The sequence below is a fragment of the Marmota monax genome, unplaced genomic scaffold (assembly GCF_021218885.2).
Source record: "Marmota monax isolate L192 unplaced genomic scaffold, Marmota_monax_Labrador192_F-V1.1 WCK01_AAM20220418_F8-fsc00001, whole genome shotgun sequence".
Taxonomy (NCBI): domain Eukaryota; kingdom Metazoa; phylum Chordata; class Mammalia; order Rodentia; family Sciuridae; genus Marmota; species Marmota monax.
Window position 1 is genome coordinate 408489 of NW_026693777.1, and position 25766 is coordinate 434254.

At 33.7% G+C, this 25766-nt stretch overlaps 2 protein-coding genes across 4 annotated transcripts in view; one reads left to right on the forward strand and one right to left on the reverse strand.

Moving 5' to 3' along the window:
• Positions 1 to 6842, forward strand: part of LOC124104411 (signal recognition particle subunit SRP54) — a 65801-nt gene extending 58959 nt beyond the window's left edge. For 2 of the 3 annotated variants that reach the window (XM_046461369.2, XM_058584463.1), the window contains exons 4-6: positions 1393 to 1459; positions 2705 to 2802; positions 4504 to 6842. In XM_046461369.2, the coding sequence (XP_046317325.2) occupies positions 1393 to 1459; positions 2705 to 2802; positions 4504 to 4710 (372 nt within the window). In that variant the 3' untranslated portion in view covers positions 4711 to 6842. The remainder of the gene's footprint in view (positions 1 to 1392; positions 1460 to 2704; positions 2803 to 4503) is intronic. The other variant, XM_058584464.1, reaches the window with a different exon arrangement.
• A 610-nt stretch (positions 6843 to 7452) lies between these two features.
• Ppp2r3c (protein phosphatase 2 regulatory subunit B''gamma) overlaps positions 7453 to 25766 on the reverse strand; it is a 40847-nt gene continuing 22533 nt past the window's right edge. Inside the window, exons 7-13 of the mRNA XM_046461365.2 lie at positions 18180 to 18312; positions 16455 to 16510; positions 15556 to 15631; positions 14358 to 14494; positions 11816 to 11953; positions 9194 to 9253; positions 7453 to 7748 (exon numbers count right to left, since the gene is read on the reverse strand). Coding sequence (XP_046317321.1) covers positions 7560 to 7748; positions 9194 to 9253; positions 11816 to 11953; positions 14358 to 14494; positions 15556 to 15631; positions 16455 to 16510; positions 18180 to 18312 — 789 coding nt within the window. The 3' untranslated portion in view covers positions 7453 to 7559. The remainder of the gene's footprint in view (positions 7749 to 9193; positions 9254 to 11815; positions 11954 to 14357; positions 14495 to 15555; positions 15632 to 16454; positions 16511 to 18179; positions 18313 to 25766) is intronic.

Sequence of the window (25766 nt, forward strand, 5' to 3'; positions counted from 1 at the left end):
TTTTTTTTTTTTTAAATATTTTTAGTTGTCAATGTTTACAATACCTTTATTTTGTTTATTTAGTTTTTGTTTTTTTTAATGTGGTCCTGGGGATCGAACCCAGTGCCTTCCATGTGCAAGGCAAGTGCTCTACAACTGAGCCACAACCCCAGCACTTTTTAATATTTTGAGACAGGATCTAAGTTGCTTAGGGCCTTGCTAAATTGCTGAGACTATCTTTGAACTTGTGATCCTCCTGCCTCAGCCTCCTGAGCTGCTGGGTTTTCAGGTGTGTGCCACAATGCATGGTTTAAAATATCTTAGCTAAAACAATTATGGACAAGTTTATCTTTCCTCCTAAGAAGCAATATTAAAGTAATTATTAATGTATTCGATTTGCAGGCTTTATACTATGTTCCATGATTTCTTTTCTTTTCTTTTTTTTTGAGATGGGTTTTCATTATGTTGCTCAGGCTGTTTTTAATTCTTGGACTCAAGGGATCCTTCTGCTTCAATCTTCCACACCTGGCTTTTTTTTTTTTTTTTAAATGGTACTGGGGATTGAACCCAGTGGTGCTCTAAATCCCCAGCTGTTTCTTATTTTGAGATTGCCCAGGCATGCCCTTGAACTTGCAGTCTCCCCTCTTGCCTCAGGCTCCAGAGTAGCTTCAATGTTTTCTTGTGATAAAGGAAAATATTGGTAGAGTGAAGGATATCTGCATTAATTATCAGTTTTATCAGAGGCAAACTGTCATCTATTTGGCAAGTACTTCATAAAAGCACTTTATGGAGATTAACTATGGAGGTACGTGGTGTTAGACTGCATTCTGTCTGTGGCCCTGAACTACCAAATATACATGGAACTGGTCTTGGGTTGTATATTCTAGTCCCTTTTTAATCTTTAAGGAAACAAATAACTCATCTTTCCACTTGTCTCTCATATTCTCATTATTAAAAGCTCCTTTGGTGTACCCTTACTTATCCTGCTTCAATTCCCTACACCTTAACTCCCCCATAAGTGTGTTGGATTGTGTGATTCTTAGGATTCTCTTGATTTTTATATCATCCCTGGTGTTGTGCTTATGAACATTTAAGATAAAAAAGCAAGACAGGAGAAAGACTTCAGATTATCATCAATTTGTAAATAATCTAGACTGAATTATTAACTTCATTTCAGTGGCTGCATCTTTTTTTTTTTTCTTTTTTTTTTTTTTGGTTCTTTTGTGGGCTTAAGGTCGGTAGTAATTATATGGGCAAATGTAAAATTTTCTTCGTGGAATCCTGTCTTTAAAGATTTAAAATTTTTGATTGCATTGCAGCATGTATATATTCTATGTACCTATTTGACTACTTCATTCATAACCAAAGAATGGCTTTAAGTATGAATGTTGCTAATCTGACTTCTTGTTGCAGACAAAACTTACCTGGGGCCCCTACTTATGGTTTTACATGCTTCGGGCTGCCACATCAACCCTTTCAGGTATTGTTTTTCTGTTTGAAAATTGCGTAACTGCTGTAATATACTCCAAGAACTTTGCCAAGTTTCCAAACTTAAGGGAGAAACAAAAGGGAGATGCTAGCTTGCATTGGAAAATTAATATAATCTAATTTGTACATTCTTCAGCTTCTGGTTTTATTTTTTGGCACTGGGGATTGAGGCCAGAGGTACTTTACCACTGAGATACACCCTAGCACTTCATACTTTTTGAGACAGGGTTTTGCTAAAGTTGCCCAATCTGGCCTTGAACTTGTGATTCTTCTGTCTCAGCCTCCCAAGTCACTGAGTTTATAGGAGTGTGCCACTGTGCCCAGTCTGTTAGCATCTATAATGCTACTGTCATTGAGTTTCTTAACTGGTTTTGTTCTTGTTCTATCATGTTACTTAGTCTAAAGCCTGTAGTTTTACTTCATTTATAGTTTTTATTTTAAACTGAAATACATCTTATTTCTGAAGGAAATGAATTATCAACTAATGACTTAATTATGCTAATTTAAATATAGATTAACCATAAAACTTTTCTTCCGCTTCCAATTTTAACTTCTTTATAGCTTCTATTTCAGTCTTTTACTAGAGCATATTGTGAATAGTAATTGATTCAACAAACACTTGCAAGCACTCACTATATGCAAGACAGTCTGGTGTAATGGAAAGAACATGAGTTTTAAACCTAGAGTTCAATTTTAGATCTGCTTTATCAGCTCAGCTTAGACAAGTCCTTTAATATATCTAAGCCTAACCTTTCCCCATGGCTGCCACATGATAGGCACTAAATGAGAAAGTAACCCCCTCCTTCAGCTCAGTGATAGCCAACCTTCTAAGTTATACATTTTTCTTAAAAGAAATAGACATGTAACAGATCATTATAATGTCTGGCAAGAAATGTAATAATAGAGGGTTGGGGATGTGGCTCAAGCAGTACGTGCGGCCCCGGTTCGATCCTCAGCACCACAAAGATGTTGTGTCCGCCGAAAACTAAAAAATAAATATTAAAAAAATTCTCTCTTTAAAAAAAAAAAAAGAAATGTTATAATAGAAATGTGAACAGACTGTTGTTGGGAGCCCAAAAAATGCTACTAATGCTTCTTAGAGAAATGAGGAAAGACAAATTGGGTTTCAGTAATCTTCTTGAGCATAGGAACAGTAACTTTTGTATTCTAGTGTCTTACATACAGAAAGTGCTCAAAAAATGTTTATGGAATTTTCTTTTAAATTTTGTGTCTTTAGTGTGTGACTTTCTTGGAGAGAAGATTGCATCTGTTTTGGGTATTAGCACCCCAAAATACCAATATGCCATTGATGAGTATTACCGGATGAAGAAAGAGGTATGTCTCCTTTTTATATATTTTTTTTAATTTGGTTTGGTTTGCTATAGATTTGATGGGTTGCATAATAAGCTTATGCAGTTGTCCAAAAGATAGCACCTTTATTTTTTGTGTTTGCTGCTGGGGATCAAACGCAGGGCCTTGCACATGCTAGGCAAGTGTTCTATCACTAAAGATAGCTCCTTTAGTTTATAAAAACAATATACATTTTAGGATTCTTTAAAAATGGAATTTCCTTAAGATCCATGTGCAAAAACTAAGTTATGTTTCATTGTGCTAGTCCTTTGTGAGTTGCCTTATATACATTAATCTTCACATACCACTTTTTGAATCATTCTAATTTTAAGATGAAGAAACAAGACTCAGCCTCTGTACTTGGGCATGTAAGACTGGATATACCAGTGTTATCAAATATGAGTATGTGCCCACTATGAAAGTGCAAAGATGTGAGGACTATTATTTCTGCAGGAGGTAGTGAGGCCTTAAGGTGGGGGATGACAGGAGTTTAGACCTAAAGAATAAGAAAGATTTAGTGCTTTAAGAACATAGGCTTAAGAACCAAAGGCTTTAAACTCAAAATCTGGCTCTGGTACTTCTAACTTCAATTTCCTTATCTTTATAAATGAGAACCACTACCTCTATACTAAGTTTAATGAATTAATGTCTCAAATGCTTAGACTAGCACCTAGTGTATATTGAGCAGCACACAAATAGATACTAGTATCTATTATTCTCCTTCAAGCAAATTAAAAATAGCAATTCAAGTGAAGTTAGTATGTAGAAGTTGTGAAGATTTACACTACAAGCCCTGTTTAGAGCCCCATTACCTCATTTGGACTATTATAATAGCTTCCTAAATGGACTATCTTAATTCTCACACCCCTAATTAATCTTCCCTGAAAGGTTACTTTGTATTAACTATCACTATCAAAGGGTACAAAACAGATGCCACCTTCTCAATTAATTTAGAGTTGAAGAACTAGAAATTACTTTTCTAAATCTTTTTTATTTTTTAATTTTTTTAATATTTATTTTTTAGTTGGACACAATATATTTATCTATTTTTATGTGGTGCTGAGTATCGAACCCAGGGCCCCCCACATGCTAGGCGAGTGTTCCACTGCTGAGCCACAACCCAAGCCCCTCTTTTCTAAATCTTTATAGTACTTATTTTTTTTAATACTTTTCACCTGTCTTAACTTCCCTACTAGATTATAAACCTCTTCAGGGCAGGAACTGCCTTATTTGCCAATTTTTAAATTTAGATTAGGCTTAATCTAAATTTTTAAAAAAGCCCCTGTCAAAGTTAATTCAGGACTCATCTAAGCTAGTTCTAGACCATGTTTTAAAAAATAACTTGACTTGATTTATATTTTATATAACTTTTATTTTTTAAAATATTTTTTAAAGTTGTTAATGGACCTTTTTTTTTATTTATTGATATGTGGTGCTGAGAATCAAACCAAGTGCCTCACACATGCTAGGCAAGCACTCTGCCACTGAACCACAACCCCAGCCCTAATAACTTTTATAATAATTATTTGGGGAAAAAGGGAGGGGGGAGTATGTCTTAATTAAACCAAACTGAATTGGACATGATACTGTTTTGGTTTTAAAAAAAGCATGAAAAGCTGTGGTGAGAGAAGAACTACTGTTCTTTTGGACATTAACATTTCAAGTACTGATATTTCCCATTTTTAGGAAGAAGAAGAAGAAGAAGAAAATAGGATGTCTGAAGAAGCAGAAAGACAATACCAACAGAGCAAGCTTCAGGAAAATTCTATTGTTCATACAGATCAACCAGAAACAGTGGTGTCCAGTTCATTTGTGAATCTTAATTTTGAAATGGAGGAAGACTGTGAAGTAATTATGGAAAGCAAACAAAATTCAGTCTCTGTCCCACAATAGAATGAAATGACTATCAAACTTCAAGTCCTAAAGCTTTCTTTTTTTAATACCAGGAACTTTCATATTTTCTATTTAGTGAAACTTTAATTAATTTATATTTTAAATTATTGTTATCTGGAAAGAAATGTTTCTCCATTATTAGGCTTTAACTATCAAAAATCATATCTGAAATTTATATGCACTATGCTTTTGCTGTATGTTGAAATTAGTGCTTTGGTTTTTTTCCTTTTGCAGTGGGGGCATTGAACCCAAGGCCTTGTGCCTTCTAGACAAGCACTCTACCACTGAACTACACCCTCAGCACAGTGCTTTGGTTTTATGATCTTTAAAAAAGGTTAAGGACATTCTAGATTCCTAATCAATTAAGAAGAGTTAATTTTCTATTATTTGTTTAAAAAAAAAGGTAAGTTATTGATTTAGGGTAACTGGAGCTGATAATCCTACAGTCTCAGATTAAAATGAGTATTGACCTTTCCCAGATTTTCTCATGTTATGCCTTGCATTTTATGCTTTGCATTTAATTTATTTAACCATTAATTTCATACAAAGCATGATTCACTAAGTGTGTAATAAAAGGACAAGATGGAAGCACCCTGAATTTTCCTTTTATCGAGAATAACTTTTATGGAAAAGTATCTGAATTTACTACACCAAATATTAAAATATGTGCTAGGGATTGAATTCAGGGCATGCTAGGCAAGTCCTCTAACTCTGAGCAATATCCCTAGCCCTGAGTTTCCTTTTTTAATGAAAGTTGTTATTCAAATTAAATAATCAGCTTTGTTTATAATGTTGACATTATTTAAAGAATGAATTTATTAATATATTTGTATTCAAATGGTAAAACCTAGTGATTATCCACATAGCATCCTGGTTATATCACTCATTCAGCCCTTAATGCCTCAGACAGGCAGAGCAGTTGGGTGGGAATTGGTGTACACAATAGGTTGAAGCTATCAGAAGTTGTTAAATGTGGTTCAAGGTACATAGTAATAATGAAATTAGTTCCTTATTTCATTCATATGTTGAAGTAGCAACCTGGTTAATTAACCTGTTAATTTGCAAACTTTACAAAGTTATATGATATGAAGCTAATTTTGAAAATATTTCTGAACATGTGCAGAACCCCTGAGATGTGTGCATGACTTGATTTACAACTAAATGTGGATAAAGATGAATGCAATGGAGTGTTTTGGAAATGTTGACCTTAAAAGCTTTTTCAAGCTGAGTGAGTTGGTAATCCCAGCGATATGATAGGCTAAGGCAGAAGGAAGTTTGAAGCCAGCTTCAGCAATTTAGCAAGATGAGTTAAAAAAATAAAAAAGGACTGGTGATGTTGCTCAGTGGTAAAGCTCCCCAGTACCAAAAATAAGGGCCTTTTCACAAACTTAATACTCAGTGGTTATATTAACAGCCATCTAAATAGTGTTAAGCTTAAATTTTATCTAAGTTTAAAAAAACTCAAAATGCGCAGAAATCTATAACAAAATGTCATAGAAATCTATGTATTGTCAGTGTGTGTGAATTCAGTTCAACTGAAAATTGAAAAATTTCAACTGGAAGTTGAAACATCAAGTGAAAGCTGAAGTTCTTTAAATTCTTCAACTGATAATTGAATTTAGGAAGGATAAACTCTTAGGAATCTTCAGTTATGTAGATTTCAAGGCATGGTGTTTCATACTATGCGTAGTAATTTTATTCATGGTTGTAAGCTATATAACTTAGTGCTTAAAGGATTCTCATCATTGTGTATAATGTCACCATAAATTAGTTTATTAACAGCTCTTAAATATGCCAGGGTGACGTCACTCTTCCTTCCAATATGTTTTAAACTGAGAATAGTACCTATCAAGTGAAGGCAGGTGTGTTCTAAACATGATCTTCTGAATCTTCTCCTTACAGGTTCTAATGTCTAATATCTAGTTTACCTAGAAACTTTTGTGACTATAGTAGAAGGAAGATAGTGACTTTGAAAGGTTTATGTTTCTTGAATTTTACTTTCACTACATGCCCCAAAGTAGCCAGTTTGTAATGTTTATAGTTATTCACTGTGCCTTACATTTTTATACTTTTTTGTTTATGCAAACTATAAAGTTTCCCATAAATGCATTAAATGGTTTGTCTTATTTTAAGCCTCTTTCACTTTTTCCTACTTTTTAACAGTTCATGATATTCTGCTTCTAATCTCAAAAAAACTAAACAATTAGTATAATTAGCCTTTACTGAATTAAATAAATTTTCTAACAAAAATCCTTAAATAATATGGAATTAAATTTTATAAATGTAACTGTAGTATACTGGCTAAATAATGTAGACAGATTTCTTTTTATATCAGTGATTAGCTTTAGTAATTTTTATTGACACATCATCCTATTAAAAGAAAGATCATGTCCAAACACTTATAAACCAGAAATAAATGGCTCCACTCTAATGGAAAGTCATTTAACATCCCTGATAACATATAATGTTTTAGATGAAGAATGAAGGTTAAATGGCCAATAATTTAAACCATTCCTCAAATATTCTAATTTTGTATGAGGATCAGAAATATTCCATGAAAATTTCCTCTATCTCTAAAGATTATGCAGATTTAACTGAATATCCATGTACCTACTGCAAATCACACTTGCCATATTTGAGCTTGAGCTAAATGAAACCAGAACTTACCTCCTAAATAAGCAGTATTTGGTCCTATTGTTTCCAAACTATATAACGAAATTCCAGGAACCGAAACACTTGCTGTGTTTTTTAGACACATTATTTTATTTAAACCATTTCTAAACGAATTCTGCTTCAAAGGTTTCACATGCAGCATTCAAGCATCTTAAGACAGTCTAGTTTTTTAGAGATCATGTATCATCAAGGTCTGTAGAATTTTCACTGTCATTTGCAACAAGGGCTTCTCTGTTTTCATAAGTCCAGAAGCCATTCAGATCAATTAGAATGGTAGTGACTGTATCTCCTTGATTACTATTGATTAAATCCTGAAGAGAGATTTTCAAAGGATCCTTTGGTTTTACCATGTCAAAGATTTCATCCTGCAAGAGAAAAATACAGTAAAATCTGATTTACTTGGTATTTATCAGTGATCTAAAATTCACAGCTGACAGTTAAGCTCTCATAAAAGTTTTTGCTTTACTTCTCTACTTGACAGGCAATCTCCTTTATCTAAAATCACAGAATCTTACTGGGAGATTCCTGAGCTATGTGATTTGCTATTTCTCATTTTATAGATGAAGAAACTTAGGTTCAGAGTTTAATTCAGAGTTTAATTAGTGTAGAACTAGCTAATGCAGTGTTCTGCGAATACATACTAACTTCAAGTACTTTTCTATTACCTTCTAACTGGTGATGAAAAAACATGTTTGTTTATTTTGGGAGACTAAGGACTGAACCCAGGCAAGCACTATACCACCGAGCTATATCCCCAATCCTTAGTTTACTTTAAAAGAAAAAAAACTTAGCTCAAACTAAAAACTTGAATACTTCAGAAATAAGTGACAAAACTTTATTTCCAATATCAATGTCAACTTTTTACTCTAGACAGAGGATGAGAGGAGGGGAGATTTCAGTATTAAAGAATTTGTCATCCACAATGATGCGAAATTGTGCCAAAATGATTAGCATTGATGGAAGAACCACTTTTACAGTAATGAAGTGTATACTACATTTATATTATACTCATTTTCTAATATTTTTGAAGTAAAATCATTCAATATTTAGTAGCATTTAAGGAGGCAAATTACATTTTTAAAAGATTAACAATTTTCAGGTACATAAACTGTATAAACTTTTAGTCTTTCCTAGATTGGTTACAGTTTAAAATTTCTATATCTTAAACTTCCTGTTGCAGAGTTTCAAATATGCTTTGTTTATAGTAATCCAAAATAGTTCTTTATCTTTACTCAGTTGAAACTGGTCAGGGTATTTTATTACACATGTTACCAAACATGAAGAACCAAATGGTACTAGATACTGAAAGTTATTCGGAAGTGGTAAAAATGATTACTAAAATGCTAGGCAACAACAGTGTTTGACATAGTGGTGGTTTTCATATTGTAGGACTGATGTCTCCTTAAATTTAATATATCAAAGCAAGTGACTCTTTGAGAGATTATACTAAAAAAGTGCTTGAACCTAAGTAGTTCCCAATTAGAACCTGAATTTATAGTGGAATAGACTACCAAAGGATGCAAGCTAAACTGAAAAATGAATGCATGCTTCCAATGAAAACACAAGGTTGACAATACTAAAATTATGAACTCTACAAATTAATCATGATTCACATGTCTTAATTTCCAATTATTTAAATATCAGTTCAGAACAAGTAACAGTTAATACCCATTTGGGCATTTGCTTCTTTGGGTATAGTACTTCATAGTACATAGCTTTCATATAAAATTTCATGTTCTACAAATGATTATCTGATATTAACACAATAATGTTTACTGGTAATATTATATACATTAAAGGAAAAATTAACCTTGACGTCTTGAAATGAAACAGGATCTTGTCCATGGATTTTCATTAGTTCTTGTATGGCCTGTATTTAGTGGAAATAAATCTAAATAAAAAATGAAATTCACAATATCCCCCTTCTTGCCCCAAATATCTTTCTATTCCTTTTTCTTTCCTATCACACCAGAAGCCTTATCATCTCAATCTCTCTTACCTGTCTTAATTTCCTTGATCTTGCTCTACATCCAGTCAGTAAAATAATAAACATGCTGGTTCTGTGTAACTACTTACCTTTCTACATCTATATCTTAACGATTAAGAACTTCAGGATAAAACAAACATTAGGACTGTGGATTCTTGCTACTTTCTTGAATGTTCTCCCATTTCAAATGAGCCCTCAACATGGTCATTATTCTTTTATGGCCTGCTCTTCCTATTTTCTATGAATGCTGTTCATACATTCACCATTTAAAAATATTTTTAGATGTAGATAGACAAAATACCTTTATTTTTATGTGGTGCTGAGGATAGATCTCGTGACTCACTCATGCTAGGCAAGCACTCCACTCAGCTCAACCCCAGCCCACATTAACCATTCTTTAAGACCCCTATCCACCTCCTCCTCCCAACTCTACAGTTTACCTTCTACTTAGAAAAAAATGAAAGCAGGCCTCCTTCAGAATCTTCCTTTTTATAAACAACAAGACCAAGAATGACAACAGTCAGTTGGACTAAAAAATACTTCAGGTGAGAGTCATTAATTTGGAAATGTTAAGCTTAAAAAATAGTCAATACATGTTTTTCAAATTACTCTGGATGTGGTGCCAAGTATCCCCAGTGTATCTGAAGGAGGTAAGAATTTATGAGCACACTCAGTTAATATAATAGTAGACTTGCACAGCATGGTCACCATCCAAGTCCAGCTTTATCACTGGCATATTAATAGATAATAGCTCTACATACAGTGTTAGGTCGGAGAAACTTTTTAACTTTAACCCAAAGAAACAAGCTTAAATAAACTTCATAGATTCATGCATGAAATATTTTTAAAGCAAAATTAAAAGAGGAAAAGAAAAAGATCTTTATGAAAAGGGGTTGAATGTTTAATTCCTAAAAGACATTTTTTGTCTGCCGAAGCTCAAACCCAGGGTCTAATACATGCTAAGCAAGTCCTCTATTACTAGATTACCTCCCTATCCCTATTTTCCTTTAATATTTATTTTTTAGTTGTAGTTGGTGGTGCTGAGGATTGAACCCAGGGCCTTGCATGTGCTAATCGAGCGCTCTACTGCTGAGCCACAATCCCAGCCCTATCCCTATTTTTCTAAGACTGAATTTTCACTTATTAGATTTGTCTGAAATGGGAGGAATCCTTTGATATGATAGTATTTTTTCAGATTAGCGATTAATTTAAGCCCATATCACATTCAATTAGAATTGTTTAAAAATTTACTGTGCTGGGGATAGAATTAAGCCTTACAAATGCTGGGCAACAACTCTACCACTGAGCTGCAACTTCAGCTTTGCCTTAAATTTTTAAAAAATGTTTTCTAATAATGAGATTATAATTTATCCTAATATTTGCAGTCAATACTGCCTAAAATTATAATGGAAAGCTTTCTATGGAATATAACATGGAATTTATGAAATATATATTATGAAACCCTAAGGATGGATTCAGAAACCAAATAAAGATATAAATGAGTACCAAAACTTTTTTAAATGGAAAAAAAAATCCCTGGGGGCAATGATTTATGACAAAGATTTGAAAATGTCATTGTTTTTTAAAAAAATTTTCTTCCTACTGTTGGTCTTGACTGTATAAAAATCACATGGTTGGGCTGGGGTTGTAGTTGAGTGGTAGGCAAAGCACTTACCTAGCACATGTAACTGAATTTGATCCTCAGCATCACATAAATGAATAAAATAAAGGTATAAAAAAATCATGTGGTCTGTGAAAATATGGTGATGATGCAGAACACTATTGTACAAAACTATTCCATCAAGTGGAAAAATTACCATTCATATTAAGGAATTATGTGTCTTACAAGGGCAGACATTTCTACTTTTACATGTGTTGGAACTGAATGCTATCAGGTACAATCCAATTCCATTTCAGAGCTCACTGTTACTTTATGATCTGAGACCAACTAAGGCACAAAATAAATGCTTCAGCAAATCTCTTTTGCATAGAAGTGCAGCACACAATTCTGGACAGTTTGAAATTATTTTTATAACATAGCACAAAAGAATCTACAACTAAAGTCTGTAAAGCTTCCCTGGAAAGGAGTTACTTTTCTGAATGTCTAATCAAAGCTTAGGCTTTTACACAGTAGTTTTTGATTAACCAAAGAATTCAATTTCTCTTCTCTAAAGGCTAGTACAGCCCATAATATTTATTATTTCCATACTTTTTTTAGTATTTACATATAATCAAATTGGCTTTTACTATTAACTTTTTTTTTTTAATGGAAGGAAAAAAATCCTAACACCAGATTTGATTTCCTTCTGCAAAACAAAAACATAAAAATTTGTTTGTAAATCCTTTGTTGGATTTAAAAACCACAAGTTAGGTAAAATTGTCACAGTTAAGTCATATGGTATAATATCTTAAGGAATAATGTTTCTTTACCCAATTGAGACTTACCCTAAAGAAATAATTAAGGGAAAAGACATTGAGGTATCCCTTATTCTCAATATCAAGCAGTTTGAAAATATATTGCAAAGCTGCAGGTTCCTTCCTGTTTTCTAATGCAAGAACAAAATCCAAGTAGGTCTTATAGTCCTATAGAAAAAAAAAAGATGGTCAGTAAAGGGCTTACTTGAAATTACCTTTTCAGGTAAATGATAAAATTTATTTTGCAATCCAGGGAGGCAAATTTAAATTTTTTAAGTTAATATGAAATGATAAACCAATTGGCACATTTAATATTAGTTTCTAGAAACTCTAAATAATATCTGCACATGATAGTTTTGGGAATATTTTCTCATGATATTAGCTGTGCATAATATTCATTATACTTTTGAAATAGTGACTTTTGAAATAGTGACTAAGTTATTATGCATCACCATTAAATTTACATCTTCATTTCAATGTGATTATTTTGAAAAAAATTTTTATCTGGAATGAATAGAACAGTAAGCTTATATTGCTGTTTTGAAATACAGTTGTCTGTATTTCTGGATTCCACATCTGTAGATTCAACCAACTGCAGACTGAAAACATGGGGTAATTTTAAAAAAATCACATTTGCATTGAACATTGATAGGGGAAATATTTCTTAAATAACACAGTAAAAGTTTTACAGTAGCATTTACATTGTATTATATATTATAAGTAATCAAGACATGATTTTAAGTACACTGGAAATAAGTATGTAAGTTATATGCAAATACAACATTATTACAGAAGGAACTTGAGAGCATTTGCAGATTTTGGTATCTACTGGGGGTCCTGGAACTGATATGCAGGCAGATACTGAGGGATGACTATAGTGTTTAAAAAAAATTTTTTTTTTTTGTACTGTGGATTGAACTCAGGGGCACTCAACCACTGAGCCACATCCCCAGCCCTATTTTGTATTTTATTGAGAGACAGGGTCTCACTGAGTTGCTTAGCACCTTGCCATTGCTAAGACTGACTTTGAACTCTCTTGATCTTCCTGTGTTAGCCTCCTGAGCCACTGGAATTACAGGTGTGTGCCACCATGCCCGGCTGTTTAAAATTTTTACATCAGATGATTTCCAGTAAGAAAATTCTGTTCTCATTAAAAAAAAAAAAAAAAAAAAAAAAAAAAGAATACAAATGAAAGCTAGAAAGACGAATAGAAAGCTTTGTCTTGGAAAAGGGACATTCAGATTACTTGTTTTGTATGATTTTGGGAGATTCTCAAATTAGAAAAAAATTTATATTAGAAATGATTTTGTAGGCTAAGAATTATTCATAAATTATACTGTAAAGAATTAAAGAAATGTAACTTCATCATTTTTCACCAGAAATTACTAGTATACTACAATACCCTCACTGTCTAATGTCAACAGCTGTGGGAGTCAGAGTTTTGGAGCCTTTTCCCCATTTTTTCTTTTGTTGGCTAACAATGGTATTACTTGGTAAATTCCTATTTTTTTTAAAAATATTTATTCTTTAGTTGTAAGTGGACTTAATACCTTTATTTAATTTTTATGTGGTGCTGGAGATCGAACTCAGTGTACTTTTCCTCTGAGCCACAACCCCAACCCCTTGGCAAATTCCTATTAAAGCTAAATGATATAATACAAAAACCCCATTCTCATCTGTCTGATTATTTCTTAAGCACCACGGGTTTGGAAAACTCATCATACATATCCTTACCATCACTCTCAACCCCATATTAGGGATCACCCAGGGCATTGCAATAGCAAGTGTCAGACAAATGCTATTTTCTCAGCCTTTTTAACAATTTTATTTTGAAACAGGGTCTCACCAAGTTGCCTATGCTTGCTTTGAACTTGAGTTCATCCTTCCTTGGACTCCCAGGTAGCTGGAATTACTGATATGCACTCCCATGACCCCACACCACATTATTTTTCATAACAACAATTTTGATGTTAAAGGTTTATTTAGAATTTTCCTTTTCAAGTATCTAAAGACCACAAAGAAAAATATAATTGCATACCCCCAACTACATAAGCAGTAAATTCTTTCTAAAATTATACTCTGAATACATTTTATACTAATATAAATAGGTTAATATCAGACTTAAATTGTGGTACTGTTGGATCTGATAATTTAATGACCAGACTATCTACATGAAAATAGTTAATAGGATTAAACTCTCAGATTTCTTTTATTTTTTAGTTTTAGGTGAACACAATATTTTTATTTTTATGTGGTGTTGAGAATCAAACCCAGTGCCTCATGCATGCTAGGCAAGTACGCTATACTTGTTCATACTTCTCCACAATAGGAGCATAACAATGAAACAAACAAAATATTAAAATTTATTATCTGTACTGAACCCATTAGGGAAGTATATTTTTACGTGAATTTACCTTACAACCAAAGGTTCTGAATATCAAGTAATTTGATTGGTTTATACTTTTAACTTGTATTAAACTATGATATTAATCTGAATTACATCAACAAAAGGGCTTATGGAAATTGCAGGAGCCTAAAATTTTAAAGCTCATCATCAGATCTGAACAATTACCATTTCTCCATCATAAGTGAGACATTCCTGGAAAACACGATCTAAGAAGACGTTGGTCATGGTTGCTGTTCCATAGCGAGACAGTTCTTCTTTACTGAGCATACCATTGTGATCCTTATCAAGATTCAAATACTGGCCTTGGGAAGAAAAATAAAAAGATGCCTATGACCAAAAATTTTTAATTAAAGATAATAGAATAGACATTAATAAAAAGTTCTTATTATTGGTTAATATTTTGATTTTCAAACTATGTTACAGGTAGGGTAGTGGCTTAAGTGTGATAACATCAGCTATTTTTAAAATTTTGATTAGAACAACCATTAAGTTAGAACTGGTCAAAAAAAATCATGAAGGCCAGGGCCTTTGGCTATTTTAATTACATCTTTGTCTTCAGTTTGCAACATTTAAAATATTTCTAGGGTCTAAATTAGATGGAGGGAGGGGTCGAGAAAAAAACACTAAAATGCTATCAACTTGGAAGAACAGATCATGGATCCCAAAATGTGTCAGAAGACGACTTAACAGGTTAAATGTGGGTAACATGAAATTTGATAAAAGAGCAAACCAATCTCTAGAACACCTCCCTCTGTGAATTCTGAGAACAGCATTTTATCACAAAGTAAGACAACAGTTGATATTCATAAACGGTGTTCCTTAGTCAATAAGAATCAAATTATATCTGTTCTATTGAAAAGTATAGTAATTAAAAAAGGATTCCTAAATTAAAATGCTAGTATTTAAACAAGTAAATCTTTAGTAATCTACAATACTGTTATTTAGAAGTTCTGGAGATCAGATCCAGGGCCATTGCACATACTAGGCAGATGCTTTACCACTGAGCCTAGCCCCAGAATGCTTTAAGACAGACAAGATGGTGTATACCTATAATCTCAGTGACTCAGTAGACTGAGCCAGGAGGATCAAGGTTAGGCAGGCAGGAAAGTTCAAGGCCAGCCTCAGAAACTTAGTGAGGCCCTAAGTAACTTAAGGAGACCCTGTCTCAATAAAAATATAAAAAGGGCTGTAGATGTGGCTCAGTGATTAAGCTCCCCTGGGTTCAATACCCAGTACCCCCCCCCCCCCAAAAAAAAAAAAACACTTTGCTTTTAAGGCAAAATAGTCTATGTATAAAACTGTCTTCTGAGCACCAATGGAGAAATGGATAACTCAAATTTTAGCAATATGATGGAGAACATACCATAAACCCTTAGGGCAGAAGGAGCAGAAAACCAATTTGTTTCTTGACTCTCTTTGGATAGTTCTTCATCCCTTAACTAAAGGGAAAAAGAGACATTAATAGAGAATAGTTATAGAATGGCAGTTATCAAAAATACAAACAATAAGTGTTGGTGAGGATGTGGGAGAAAAGGCACACTCATACATTGCTGGTGGGACTGCAAATTGGTGTAACCACTCTGGAAAGCAGTATGGAGATTCCTTAGAAAACTTGGAATGGAACCACCATTTGACACAGCTATTCCACTCCTTGGTATATATCCAAAGGACTTAAAATCAGCATACTATAGTAACACAGCCACAGTCAATGTTTATAGCAGCTCTTTTCATAATAGCTAAACTGTGAAAGTAACCTAGATGCTTCGATAGATGAGTGGATAAAGAAATCGTGGTATATACACATGATGGAATACTACTCAGCATTAAGAGAATAAAATTATGGAATTTGCAAGTAAATGGATGAAGTTAGAAAATATCATGCTAAGTGAAGTAAGCCAATCCCAAAAAAACCAAAGGTCGAATGTTCTCTCTGATAAGTGGATGCTGATCCATAATGGCAAGGAGCATAGGTAAAATGGAGGAAGTCTGGGTAAAGGGGAGGGAAAGAGGGTGGAGGTATGGAGGCAGGAAAGATGGTGGAATGGGATGGACATTGTTACCCTAGGTACACTTGTGACTGCATATATGGTGTGTTGCTACATTGTCTTACAATCAGAGAAATGAAAAGTTATGCTGCAACTGTGTACAATGAATCAAAATGCATTCTGCTGTCTCATATACCTAATTAAAATAAATAAATTAAAAAAAAGAAAATAGTTAATTATCAAGTGATATAATTAAGTAGCTAAAAAAAGTATTTACCTCCAATAAGTCATCCAGGAAGCTGCATGCTAAAATATCTTGAATTTTAATTTTTCCTTTAAAAAACATAAACACAAATACTTAATTTCATTTTAAGAACAAGAGCAACTTAATTTGTTAAAGTTTATTATTTTACATGAGCTATTACACAATTGATATTTTAAAACTTCTAGCTCCAAAGTCCTTATTACATATTACTACAAAAAGGGAAACATTTAGTAAAAGCTATATGTATATATTTACTTTTATACTCCCAAATATATGTCTAAGCTATAAATTCTAAAATTATCAGAGTCACAAAAAAGTAGTCAAAAATTCTGTGAACAAGTTGGGCATAGTGGTGCCTGCCTGAAATCCCAGTGACTTAGGAGGCTAAAGCAGGAGGATCATAAGTTCAAAGCCAGCTTCAGCAACTTAGTGAGGCCTGAGGTTATTGAGCAAGACCCTGTCTCAAAATAAAAAAATAAAAAGGGCTGGGCATGTGACTTAGTTAAGCACCCCTGGGTTCAATCTCTGGTATCAAAATAAATAAATAAAGAAAGAAAGAAAGAAAGATTCTATGGCAAAGATATAATACTGTTTATAAAAAATAAGAAAAGAAGGGCTGGGGTTGTGGCTCAGAGGTAGAGCGCTTGCCTACCATGCGTGAGGCACTGGGTTCAATCCCCAGCACCACATAAAAATAAAATAAAGGATATTGTATCCACCTATAACTAAAAAAAAAAAAAATTTAAAAATAAGGAAAGGAAACAGACAGTTTCTGTTTTTCTTTGATAGATTCTGGAATAGGAAGCAAAACAGAAGTATGGTTAAGCATTGACAGATGGGGGCTGGGGCTGAAACTCAAGTGGCAGAGCACTCGCCTAGCACATGTGAAGCACTGGGTTCGATACTTAGCACCACATAAAAATAAAATAAAATAAAGGCATGCTGTCCATCTAAAACTATGAAAAAGTGAAAAAAAAAAGAGTTGACAGATGGGAAGATAACTACTTCTATAAGAAATGAAAGAATCCAGGTAAAATGCTTAGCATAGTGCCTTGTTTATAATAAATATTCAAAATAGTTTATATTTTATAAGCTTTCAAAAGGAAAAGATGTGTATGCACCTACACCTGGAGGAGTTTAAAAAGATAATCCAGTACTATGTGTTGTAATGGACTTATTGCTGGGTTTTCAAGAAAAGGAGGAGAATCAAAAGACTTTGGGCCTTCTCTGACCCTTCCTCTGCCTTAATTACATGTATTTAAGTCTGGGCAGGTTAAAATAGTTGATAAAACAATACTGTCACCAAGGCCAAACTTACTAATCTGATTCCTATATAGGATTAGTTATCTTGGGAAAAATCATCTTGGCTCTCTAGTATATCACATATCAGGAACAGCAAATTATATCAGAGTAATTGGTTTCTTAGAACTGAAAAGAAGAGTAATAATTGATTACCTAATTTGTACTTTTTCATTTTAGGGACAAACTGAGAGAGGTTAGGTGACATCCCCATTATCACAAAATTTTTATAGCCAGTACAAATAAATCATAAAAGATCTTTATATAAACCTAAACAAAAGCTTTAAAAACAATCCCGTACTCCTTTGATATTCACCAGATTATTAGTGATAATGACATGTTAGGAAAATAAATAAATGACATTTTTCAAAACTTCTCTAATTCTTGAGACTGAGATATAATAATATTCTCATAATATCCAAGTTATGTAAGATTTACCTGTTCTTAGAGGGTCCAGAAAGAAGAAAAATTTCCTAACTGCTGTACAAACATAAAAGGAGTAAAAGGATTTTTCCAGGCCATCTAATTGTGGCAAAGTAGGGATAAGTTCCAATATATAGTTTTCTAAATCCTAAAAACAAAATAAAATAAAATTTTAAAATGTTAAATGTCTTTTTTTTTTTTTTAAGTGTGTGTGTATGTTGGGGGCAGGGTACTGGAACCTAAACCCAGGACACTACCACCAAACTACATCCTTGACCCTTATTATTTTTTATTTTGAGACAAGGTCTCACAAAGTAACCCAGGCTGGGCTTGAAATTGCGATCCTCCTGCCTTGGTTTACTGAGTAGCTGGGATTACACCATGTCTCGTTAAATATCCATCTTGATTCTTTATTAAATACTGGAATACAATTTATGTCCTAAAAAGTTATTTGGCATTGGGTCAGGTATTGAGTTTCATGCCTGTAATCTCAGCCACTCAGGAGGCTAAGGCAGGAAGTTCACATATTCAAAGCCTGGATAACTTAATGAGATTCTATCAATATTTATAAAAATTAAAAAGTGGACTGAGGATGTAGCTCAGTGGTAGTGTGCCCCTGGGTTCAATCCCCAGTACTGAAAAAAAAAAAAATGTAAAACAAAAAACACAAACAAACCAGCATTAATACTATATAGATGACAAAACAAATTAACAATCACGTCAGCAGTGAAACATACATTGTTTCTACTAATTTACCTTTAAAAATTTTTTAACATTATTTTTAATAAGTAATACATTTGATATAGTTTTAAATTTGAAAGGAACAAACAAAAACTCATAAGTCTTCTCTCACCTTCTCTCCCAACAAGTAACCTATATTATCATCTTCTCTCTCTTTTTAAAATGCATTTTATTATGTTGCTTAGGGTAGCTTGAATTCCTGTGCTCAAGAGATCCTTCTGCCTCAGCCTCCAGAATAACTGGGAGAACAAATGTGCACTATTTCATCAAGCTCAAATGATCAACTTCTGATGTGGCTTTCCAAAGACGATGATGCAATTACAAGTCTACACATGTCTATGCATATTTCTGCCTCTCTTTTTACACAGAATGTAGCTGTATACCATGAAAAATGCTTTTGTCATTTAACAGTATATAGTCATTCATACTGGTTCTCAAAGAGCTACTATTTTAAATAACTTTATTATTTCATTTTATGGATGTACCATAATTTATTTAACCGGGTTTCTACTGACAGACATGTAGGTTGTTTCTCGTCTTTCTCATCTTACTACCCTAAAAACAGTACAAAAAAGGGCTAAGCTAATTTTTCATTGTAGATATTATAGAAGAATACAGGATCTAATTTCTGTAACTGGAACTGCTGGGTCAAAGCATATGTATAATTATAATTTCCATCGACACTGGCAAACCTCCCACCTTCTCCATAAACACTATATGCATTTGACATTCCTGCCAGTGACTAGAAGGCTATTTCCATAGTTCCCAAATTATGTGCCTCCGTGCTTGGGAACTCACAGGGCAGCAGTAGGATATTTTAAAATTTTGAGGAGAAACAATGACATCTGTCAAATACTGCATGACAGACATTGTTAGGACTGGCTGAAGGTGGTTCATGTTGCAATATATTTCATTTGTAACAAATCATTGCAAAGCTAGGTTTTTGATGGATTTTGTGATAAAGCAAGTACCACACAAAATTCAGTGTAGAATAGAAAGTGAGGATTACTGTGTCCAATCTTGTTCCAAGCTTGAGTAGTTATATAGTGTTCAATAGGCACACACATCCTAGTAGTAACTGCTATGTAAGAATGAAGAAAAATATTTTTTTCAACTTTGTATTTTTTCAAGTGGCTGAAAGAATACTTAATACTTTCATTAACTTGTTTAGAACTATCTGGTTAATAAATGGAACTGTTAGGGATTTCTTTTGGGCCAGAGGCTCTTACCAAGAGAATCTCATTAAAAGCATTATCAAATTTTTTGATCTCTGTTTATCTGACAGGTAAAAAAAGGTACCTTACTATAGATTTATCAGGCATTTTCTTATGTGAAGTTAAGGCTTTTTCTTATGATTAAGAAGCATTTGTGAGTGGGAGATGATGTCGGATTAGAGGACAAATGTACTTCTCAGCAGCTCCTTAACACCAGACTTACAAAGCAGAAAGACAGTTTCTCAGTAACTAAGGGAACTCACTGAAAATAGTGAACTATAAAAAACAAAAAACAAAACCAACCAACTAACAAAATAAACAAAATTATAGAGACACAGAAGTCAGAAACTTGAACATTAGAAATAATTTGTTAGAGAAGTGCCAGTGTGGGCATCAGCATGGATACCAGCAGTAGAAGAAGGGGAGGTGCAGCACAAAGGACACAGTTTGGCCAGCAGATAAAAAATTAAAAAATTAACTTGGGGTAACCTGTGGATTTGAGAGGAAGTCTGATTTTAACAGACCTAGAGTCTGTTAGGAGAAGGGATTCAGTGAAAGTAAATCCAAAAATAACTCCCACAGGAGAGGAAGCACTTTGGGGACAGAGAACTGCCACTGCTGTGGCACTCTCCACCGCTGGCACTACTAGAGAAAGTGGCCCCCACCACCTGCAAAAGCCACCTTGTCCCCAAGCCCTGCACCAACAGACAAAGAGATTGGGGAACTCTTGCAGCTAACCAAAACAATTCCTAGAAGGCACCTGAACTAAAATAGGGACAAAGAGAATTTGCCTGAACCATTCAGCCTATGGATCCTAAGGGAGGGAACTTCCTCCCATTGTTGCTTATGCTTCAGTGGTCACCAGGAAGAATCTGCACTCCAGGGCAGAAACCTGGTATTTCATATTCATAGCTGTGAAGGTAAAATGTGTGGAGATTTTGCTCCTATGCCTTAAAAGTGGATGTTATCAGGGACCCTAGAAATCCAGACATCCTGCAGAGACTGGTGTCACCCCAATAGCGGGTGTAGAGCAATTCTCAAACAGCCATTCACAGAGTTTCAAAGTTCAATCTAGACTAAACCTTAATACTGGAATATTCAGTTCAGAACTCTGCAACACCCCTGCCACAGAACACACAATGTGTCTGCACCAAAACTGTGCTACTTCACCATAAACCAGAAGCTAAGACTAGAAGCACAACCAGCTGTAACTCCTAGCCACAAAGCTTAGCAGTTAAGTGAGGAACACAAGGCACTGGGATTAACAACCTCCAATTCTTGACCCAAGGGTTACAAAGCCAAAAACAAATATGAAGAATGAAAATCCATTGCAGCCAACAGTTTTGACCACCTCCCTGGAAATAAGCCCTTTATTTCTCACCAGGATTTTTCTTTATTTTTTTTCCTCATTTCATCTTCATATTTCCATTTTTAAAATATTCTTTTTAAACTTTTAAATTATTTAAAAAAACTTTTAAAAAATATTTTTATTTTAATTTTTTTAGTTGTAGATGGACATAATACCTTTTTTGTTTTATTTATTTATTTTTACGTGGTGCTAAGGATCAAACTCAATGCCTCACAATGCTAGGCAAGTGCTCTACCACTGAGCTACAACCCCATCCCCAATTTTTAATTATTTAAAATTTTTTTCAAACATTTAATCATAAATGCATAAATAAAATGTACACAATTGACTTTTATTCAATCATAAAGAAAAATAAAATTATATCATTTGCAGGAAAACTGATGGACCTTGAGACCATTATGTTAAGCAAAATAAGCTAAACTCAGAAGGTCAAGGGTTGTATATTTTCTTTCATATGTGGAAGCTAGAGAGGAAAAAGGAAAAGAAAGTTGGGTTGTCTCATGAAAATCAAAGTGAGATCAGCAGAAAAGAGGAAAGATATTTGGAGGTAGGAAGAAAGGAGGGAAGGGGGAAATGCCAAGGAGTAATACTGGTCAAATTATATTATTGTGTGAATATACAAATATGTAAGAACAAATCCCACTATTATGTACAACTGAATTGCACCAATAAAAAAGATGGAAAAAAATTTCATCATATTAATTTTTACATTTTTTTGGTATTATTTATGATTTTTTGTGAGTGTGTATGTGGGTGTGTGTGTGGGTGTATATGTACTCACTATACAGATAGGTTTAAAAAATGTATGTATAGTTATCTAATTTTACTTTCATGAAAATTGCTTCCTTCTGCATCTATTTATTATTTAGCCTTGATTTGTCTTAGCTCAGTGAGGTTCAATTATATGCAGGTTTGAGTTATTTTGATCTTACAGTTAATGGTTTGTCCATACTTAACTTCTTGTCCATCAATTTTTCCTGATGCCATGTCCTCTTTCTTAATTACTTTCTGCAAATCTTTTATTCTTTCTTTTTTAAAGCCACCATCTGTACCTATTACCTGCCTCTAATGATCTCTTTTTAAAAATATTTCACTTTCTTTCACCTTCCTACTGTATTTTGTCTTAAACTGGAATCCCACTAAATAACAGAATTATATAGTTAGTGTAATTCATACCTCATTCATATTGTTGTGATTATTAATATGGGGCACAACACAGTAGACAGGTGATGTTGAATACTTGATTTGGCCTACAATTTTGTATTGATGGCGGTAATGTTAAATGCTGACCCCAACCTTTCTTATATAGGTGGCAATTAGATATCAAAGTAGACACCAGATATTTATCTCAAAACTATACATCTATAACTGACATAAGTGCTAGTCCTGGCTCCCTATTTCCTCTACAGGGGAGACACTTCAAGATCACAGAGCAGATATCCTGGTATTGAGAAACAGTTACAACTCAGCCAAGCAACAGTAAATCTCATTCCACATATGATCTAGTCCCACCGGATCCTAAACATTACTTCAGCTCATAGAATTGGGGAAAGAAAAACCCCAAATCAAAAACTAGGCCCCAGGGCTGGGGATGTGGCTCAAGCGGTAGCACGCTCGCCCGGGTTCGATCCTCAGCACCACATACAAACAAAGATGTTGTGTCCGCCGAAAACTAAAAAATAAATATTAAAATTAAAAAAAAAAAAAAAAGCTAGGCCCCAAGGAAAAACAATCAGAGAAGAACTTTAGGTACTCCTTGACATCTACTCATATCAAAAACAGACAGAAATCCTAGAACAAAAAATAACTACACATGTACGGATACATATGTAAAAGAGGAAGGAGAATCCATCTCAACAGACATGCAAGTCCAGGACCTCTGAAAACTGGCACACAAGTTATACTACAAAGCTATATTAGCAAAAACTGCATGGTAATGGCATCAAAATATACACAAAAACCAATGGACTAGAAGACACAAAGACAAACCCATATACTTTCAGTCATCTGATACTTGATAAATGTGCCAAAGGGGGCAAAAAAAAAAAAAATAAAACAATGGAGAGAAGAACACTTTTAACAAATAGTGCTGGGAAAACTAGATATTTACATGTAGAAGAATGAAATTATATCCCTGTCTTTCACCTGCAAAAAAATTCAAATCAAAATGGATCAAAGACTTGGGAATTAGACCAGAAACCTTGCAACTGCCAGAAGAAAACATATGGTCAATACTCCATTATATAGGTAAAGCACTGACTTCCTCAACACGACCCTAAAGCTTAAAAAGTAAAACCAAGAATCAGTAAGTTGCCATCAAACTAAAAAGCTCCTGCAGAGCAAACAAAATTATTAAGAGAGTGAAAACAGAGCCTATGGAATGAAAAAAAAATCTTTGCCAGTTACTCCTCTGACAGAGGATTTATATCCAGAATATATAAAGAACTCAAAAAAAAAAAAAAAAAAAAAACCCTTAATGCCAAAAAAACAAATAACCCAATCAATAAATAGGATAAATAACTAAACAGACATTTCTTAAAAGAAGAAACACAAATGGCCAACAGATATATGAAATGTTCTATATCTCTAGCAATCAGGGAAATGTATATAAAAACTACTCTAAGATTTCATTCTAGTCAGAATAGCAATTATCAAGAATATGAATAATAATAAATGCTAGGGCTGGGGTTGTGGCTCAGTGATAGGGTGCTTGCATAGCACGGGTGAGGCATTGGGTTTAATCCTCAGCACAACATAAAATAAATAAATAAAAATAAAGGCATTGTGTCCACCTATAACTAATTTTTTAAAAATAATAAATGCTGGCAAAGATGTGAGGGAAAAGGTATACTCAAACACCGCTGGTGAGACTGCAAATTAGTATTAGTACAACCACTTTGGAAAGCAATGTGGAAATTCCTCAAAAAACTAGGAATAGAAGGCTAGGGTTGTAGCTCAGTGGTAGAGCGCTTGCCTGGCACGTGTGAGGCCCTGGGTTCAATCCTCAACACCACATAAAAATAAATAAATAAAATAAAGGTATTGTGTTCACCTACAACCAAAAACAAACAAACAAACAAACAAAAAACCCCAAAACCTAGAAATGGAACTACCATATGACTTAGCTATCCCACTCCATGGCATTTATCCAAAAGAACTAAAATCAGCATACTATAATGATACATCCATTATAATGTTTAGCCAAATTATGAAATCAATCCAGATGCCCATCAATAGATGATGGGCTTCCTTTTGTTCGTAGAAGAGGTCAAACTTTTCCTCAGCTATAAAAAAGAATGAAATAATGGCATTTTCCAATAAATGGATGGAAATGGAGAACATTAGGCTAAGTGAAATATGTCAGACTCAGAAAATCAAAGAGAGCCAGCTCTCTCATATGTGAAAGCTAGAGCAAAATAAGGGAAAGGTGGTGGTGGGAGAGGGGATTAGATATCATAAAGACATAGGAAAGATCAGTGGAGAAAACGTAGGAGAATGAGAGGGAGGGAGGGAGGGAGGAAGAGAAAGGGAAAGAAATACGGGATGTATCTATATACATATATAAATGTACTAAAAGGAATTTCACTTTTGTGTATATGCAGAAAGTACCAATAAAAAGTAAATAAAAGGAAGATGAGTAGATGAGGGAGAAAAGGAGGCAAGAGATGGGGGGGGGGGGAAGGGGTGGGAGAAATAGATATTGAAATAAAATTCCTTATATGTATAAGTTTGTCCAAAAAATACTATTTATAATTACAATGCTATCATCAAAAAAGGAAGCATTTGCATTTTATTTTTTACATACTATTTATATCCTTTGTCCAGTTTTCTTCTTACCATTTCTTTTTAATTTCTAAGAGCTTTTTATATTTTATGGTAATTGGTCTTTGTGACTGAGTTTCAGATATCTTTCCCAGTTTTCTTTTAACTTTGTTTATGATGATCTTTGCCTTACATTTTTTGTTTAAGTTCACTGAATTTACTCTTTTGTAGTCTTCTTGGTTGTGACATATTTAGGAAAACTTTCCCTGTTCCAATTTTACATCTTGAAAGCCTCTCATGGTTTTTAAAATTAAACAACTTTATTTTTGCTTTAACCATTTTAAGTATCGTCTTTCTGATAGATCTGAGATATTTTATAATCTAAATTTATAAAATAAAAGGCATCTAAAACTTGATGTGTACAAAATAGGACTCTCTTCTCAGTTCTAATCCTGGTCCTTGACTGCTTCCCCCTTATTCTAACAGTTATTCAAAATAAAAACTAAAGACTCAACT